This window comes from Phoca vitulina, unplaced genomic scaffold (genome assembly GCF_004348235.1).
Source record: "Phoca vitulina isolate PV1807 unplaced genomic scaffold, GSC_HSeal_1.0 scaffold120, whole genome shotgun sequence".
NCBI classification, from domain to species: domain Eukaryota; kingdom Metazoa; phylum Chordata; class Mammalia; order Carnivora; family Phocidae; genus Phoca; species Phoca vitulina.
Window position 1 is genome coordinate 494,205 of NW_022589823.1, and position 5,591 is coordinate 499,795.

Here is a 5,591-nt window from a genome sequence, read left to right on the forward strand (position 1 = left end):
GGGAGGTCTGAGGGCTGGAGGGTCTGGGAGCCCAGCCTGAGCCCCAGCCCCTCCCCTCGAGGCTCTGTCCAGGCTTCATTCCACAAATACCGGCGGGCACCTCCTGCGGTGTTCTCCATGCCCTCAAAGAGCCAAAGGTAAAGGTACACAGGTAAACAGATTATTTTAATAAAGTGCGACAGTGCCGCGCGGGTGTGGGCGGCGGGCGGGCTGGGCGCCTGGGGTGCGCGGCCCGGGCCGAGAGAGGCGCCTGCTCCGCGCCTGCGGCCCTGGGCGCTCCGTCGGCGGACGCGGCTCTTCCCCCGGCCGGAGGGGACACGCAGGAGGCACGCGGCCCCCGGGATTGGAACAAACACGTTTATTGCAGGAAAGGCGCGGCGCGCGCCGGGGCAGGCTCACCAGGCGAAGAGCGGCTTGTGGTCCTCCTTGGAGAGCTCGCACAAGCAGGTGAGCAGCAGCAGCGAGTCGCCCAGGAACTTGGGGGGCACCACGTCGATGACCAGCTTGCGCAGCGCTGCCGGGCTGCTGTGCAGGGGGTTGGCGCGCAGGTCGGGCCGCTGCTTCAGGATGCCGTAGGTGTTGATGAGGAACTCGCTGAACACCGGGTGCACGTCCCGGTTGTAGCCCAGCCTCTCCAGGCGCGCCGTGAGCGTCAGGTAGCGGTGCGTCAGCTCGCGCAGCTTCTTCTCGTCCACCGACCCGTCCAGGGACTTGATGGACGTCTGGGGGCACAGCGACCAGGCTTCCGTGAAGGAGGCCGCTGACACAGGGACGCGCGCCCAGAGCCCAGCCCCCAGCCCGGCAGAGCGCAGCGTCCCGGGTGCCCCCCAGCAGACAGTGTCCGGGACCAGAGCAGGGAGCTCCGCCCCTAGCGCACAGGCCGGAACGCGCGAGGCTCTGTGGCCCCGGGAGCCACGGCCGAGACTGTCCCAGGCCACAGAGCGGCTGGGTGCCAACAGAGACGCTCCCGGCAGCGGGCTCATCACCCTCTGTCACACGTGGGCCTCCACAGTCCTCAGCTGTGCGAGCACCACGGGTGATGGGGCAGCAAGGGGGGCCCCGTGGCAAGGGAGGGGACCTGGAGGCAGTGGGAGGACCCAGGGCAGGGAGGTATGCCAGGGTAGTGAGGGGCCCCCCACAGCAGGGAGGGGATCTGGGGCAGGGAGGGGACCCCAGGGCATAGAGGCATACCTGCTTGATCTTCTCAGGGATGTTGGACACGGTGAAACCGTACAGCCGGGTCACCCCCGGGAAGACATAGGCCAGGATGCGCCGGTCCAGCTGGAAGGCGATCTCCCCGACTATGCGCCCATCCTTCTCAGTGCTGGAGAAGCTCTGGATCTCTGTGAGGAGTGGAGGTAGTGAGATGGGCCACGGGTCCCAGGACATGGACAGTCAGGGGCCACCTGCCTTCCCCCTGCTGGCGCCCCGGGATCCATTTTAGGGAAAGGACCAACCTAAACGCAGCCCCTGCAGGTTTGGGGTGACGCCGCTGGGGCCCTCCCCCCCATCGTTGCTTCCCCTACCCCCAATGGTGAGGGTAAATACAAATGGAGAAGAAAACTTTGACTTTTCTGTTGCCAAAAGGGAGAGAGACCTGTCCTCTTCTCCCTCTTAGAGCAACCTGAGTAACCGATGATCCTAAGTCCTCTCTCTCTGCCCCTTTGAGATGGGCAGAAATGTCTTTAAAAGCTTGTTTTTACAGCCCAGGATTGTCTTGTCCCCCGGCACCAGGGGAGTCTGCCCAGGCACCTGGGTCAAGGGTGACCCCTGCTTATCACACAGGCCCCACCCCTATGACCAGGTATGTTTGGTGGGCCAGACGTGTCCCCTCCCCTCCTGAGGGTGGGGTGCCAGTTAACTTGGGAACACATAAGTAACCCGGGTCACGGGTCCAGGCTGCCTGGCTGTCTTGGCAGCCCGTGCATTGCAGGCTGGTTTCATGGGTACTTGATAATAAAAGTCTTCCCCGCGTTTGCGGAGAGGATTGCTGGGTTGGCAGGAGATCCTATTTTTAATGATCTCCCTGACGTTACCGGATACATCACCCACCCTCCCCTCCCAAACCTGCTTCCCAACCTGCCCCCCCACGGCAGCCTCTGTGCATTAAACAGCAGGTATGCACCAGCACCCTTCGGAACCATGTGCTCTCCGAAAACACCCGGTCAGATGCTTCTGACACTGAGAGGTCCAAAGTGAGCTGAGCCTGCGTCAGAGTCAGGCAGAGCCTCCGCACCGGAGACCCTCCATCCGACGGCGCCCCCGACTCCTGCTACCTCCACATTCTGCTCTTTCATCCCCACGAGAGACAGTAGCAGCCCCATTTGCAGAGCCTTTCCTAAAGCCCCCGGGGCCTCGCCGAACCTGAGCATGATGCAAACCCTCCAGGGCATCGACTGGGTGCAGCCTGCGGGGTCCATCCGGTGGGCAGGCTGTGCATGCTTGGGCTGGGTGACCCAAAACTCAGGACACCCCACAGCAGCCCTGGAGAACCCCCTGCACAGCCGTCTGTGCCGTGAATGCTGCGGGGCTCCAGGACCAGCTGTGCCTGTGGCCGTGGGCAGGTGTTTGCCCTCCTTGGCCCCATCCTGTGCCTGGGTCCACCTAACCGCTCGACCCAGAAAGCTGCCAGGTCACTCACACCACAGGAGAATGGTGGCCTCTCCCAGCACGTAACAGCCCGTCAGCATGGGCTTATCAGCTCCTTTGAGGGCAGGCCGCTGACATAGGGCCACCAGATGGCCACGGAGGATAGGCCCGGGGGGCACTGTGCTTTCGCTCCTTCAGCCACGCACCTCGGGCACTGAGCGCCGCGGGCACTGAACAGGGAGCGTGGCTCTGCAGGTGGGGATGGGGAGCAGGAGGGGCCGCAAGGGTGTGGATGCCCCAGGCAGAGGGCCCCGCCTGAGCCACATGGCCCAGAGCCACGTGCTCCCCCACAGAACCCCATGAGGGCCTTGGAGCTGGGGGGGGCCCCGAGGCCAAAGGGTCACAGGGTGGGGGAAGCAGGATATGAGCTGAGGCAGAGCAGGTTTCTGAGGCGGAGGAGAAATGCTGGTGTGAAATGCTGGGGAGACAGGGCCACGGAGCTGGAGCCTCAGGACAGGCCGTGGCTCCCAACACAGCCTTGGACCTTACTTAAAATTTTTTCTGAGACATAATCACAGAGTATAAAATTCATGCTCTTCAAGTATGCGATTCAGATGTTTTTCTATATTCACAGAGTTGTGCAGCCGTCACCACAACCAAATTCCCAAACAAAACAAAACCCTGTACCCACTAGCAGTCACACAGCGCTCTCCCACAGCCCCTGCAAACACCAACGTACGTCCTGTCCCCGTGGACGCCTCTATGCTGGGCATGGCCCACCAGCGCCGTCACGCAGCATGTGGCCCTGCATCTGGCCCCACACTGCTGTTCCCGAGGTCCGTCCACACTGCAGGCGCGTTGGCACTGAGCTCCTACCCATGCTGAGTAGCACCGCATTGTGTGCAGGGACCACATTCCGGTTGTCCCTTTGTCTGCTGACAGGCTTGGGGGCTATTATGAATAATGCCGCCATGAACATTCATATAAAAAACTTTGTGTGGTCAAATGTTCTCAGTTGCTTTAGATATATACCTAGGAGTGGAATTCTGGGACACATGGTAATTCTGTGTTTAATTTTTGATGCAATGCCAAACTGTTTCCACGGCGACAACATATATGCATTCCAATGTCTCCACATCCTCACCAATGCCTGTGTTTGTCCCTCGTTTTTATGACAGCCATCCTAGTGGGCATGCAGTGGTGTCTCATTGTGGTTTATATTGATAAATACAACATTGAGCATCTGTTCATGTGCTTATTCTCCTTTTGTATGTCTTCTCTGGGGAAATGTTCCTTTGAGTTCTTTGCCCATTTTTAATTGGATTGTTTGTCTTTTTACTGTTGAGTTGTGGAGAGTTCTTATATATCCTGGATACTAGTCCCTTATCATCTGTTTGACAAATATTTTCTCCCACTCTGTGGGTTGAATTCATTTTCTTGAAATGTGTTCCTTTGAAATACATAAGTTTTTACTTTTGATAAAGCCCAGACTATATACTTTTCCTTTTGTTGCTCATGCTTTTGGTGTCACATCTAAAAATCTCTTGCCAAATCCAAGGTCATATGTTTTATCTCTGTGTTTTCCTCTAACAGTTTTATGTCTTGAGCTCTTTTAGATTTTTTACATTTGAGTTAATGTCTTGAGCTCTTTTAGATTTTCTACATTTTTTTTTTTTAAGATTTTATTTATTTATTTGAGAGAGAGAATGAGACAGAGAGAGCATGAGAGAGGGTCAGAGGGAGAAGCAGACTCCCTGCCGAGCAGGGAGCCCGATGTGGGACTCGATCCCGGGACTCCAGGATCATGACCTGAGCCGAAGGCAGTCGCTTAACCAACTGAGCCACCCAGGCGCCCTAGATTTTCTACATTTTGAGTTAATTTTTGTTTGTGTGTGAGGGCCAACTTCATTCTCATGGATGTGTTTGTCCACTTGTCCCAGCACCATTTGTTGCAGACTGTTCTCTCTCTATTGAATTGTCTTGGTGTCCTTGTTGCATATTAAACCTATAAATGCTTGGGCTTATTTCTGGACTCTCAATTCTACTCCACTGATCTCTGTACGTCTGTCCTTAAGACTGCCACACTGTCTGCATTACTGTAGCTTTATAGTAAGTTTCAGAACTGGAAAGTGTGAGTCCTCCAATTTTGCTCTCCTTTCTCAAGATTGTTTTGCCTCTTCTGGGTCTCTTACATTCCACCTGAATTTCAGGATGATTTTGGCAATTTCTGCAAGGAAGCCGGCTGGAATTTTGACAGGGATTTGTGTTGAATTTGCAGATCAATTTGGAGAGTGCTGCCATCTTAATAATATGAAGTCATCTGGCCCATGAACACAAGACATTTTTCTACTTATTTGAGTCCTCTTCACTTTCTTTCAAAAGTGCATTGTAGTTTCAGTGTGCTCCTTCCCTGATCACTTTGCAAAGCTGCAGAAGCTACCTGGGAGTTAGGGCTGAGAACCAGACTGACTGCCCAGCAACACATCAAGGCACATGAGGGGCACAGAGGCGCAGGGTGCAAACTCCCTTCTACATTAATATACCTCTCTCACCAGGAATCAGTCTTTCTTCTCACCCCTGTCTTTAATGCATAAATTAGATGGAAGAAGTGATATATACCTAAGATGTTCTAGAAATCATTTCTAGTCCAACCTGGGCCTTCCAAGATCCAGCCAAAATCTATTCTTCAAAGAAAAAAGTCAATAAAATTGACAAACCTCCAGCCAGACATATTAGGGAAAAAGAGAAAGAAGATAAACACTACCACTATCGGAAAATGGAGATGGTATCACCGCAGATCCTACAGATGTTAAAAGGATAATAATGGAACATTAGGAAAATTTTATGCTAATAAATTTGACAAGATAGATGAAATGGACCAGTTCCTTAAAAAACACAAAAGTTCGGGGCGCCTGGGTGGCTCAGTCGTTAAGCGTCTGCCTTCGGCTCAGGTCATGATCCCAGGGTCCTGGGATCGAGCCCCACATCGGGCTCCCTGCTCC

General features: G+C 54.7%; 1 protein-coding gene across 1 annotated transcript in view; it reads right to left on the reverse strand.

Moving 5' to 3' along the window:
* Positions 1–387: 387 nt before the first annotated feature.
* Positions 388–5,591, reverse strand: part of SPATC1L (spermatogenesis and centriole associated 1 like) — a 16,990-nt gene continuing 11,786 nt past the window's right edge. The window contains exons 4-5 of the mRNA XM_032398788.1: positions 1,192–1,343; positions 388–722 (exon numbers count right to left, since the gene is read on the reverse strand). Coding sequence (XP_032254679.1) covers positions 396–722; positions 1,192–1,343 — 479 coding nt within the window. The 3' untranslated portion in view covers positions 388–395. The remainder of the gene's footprint in view (positions 723–1,191; positions 1,344–5,591) is intronic.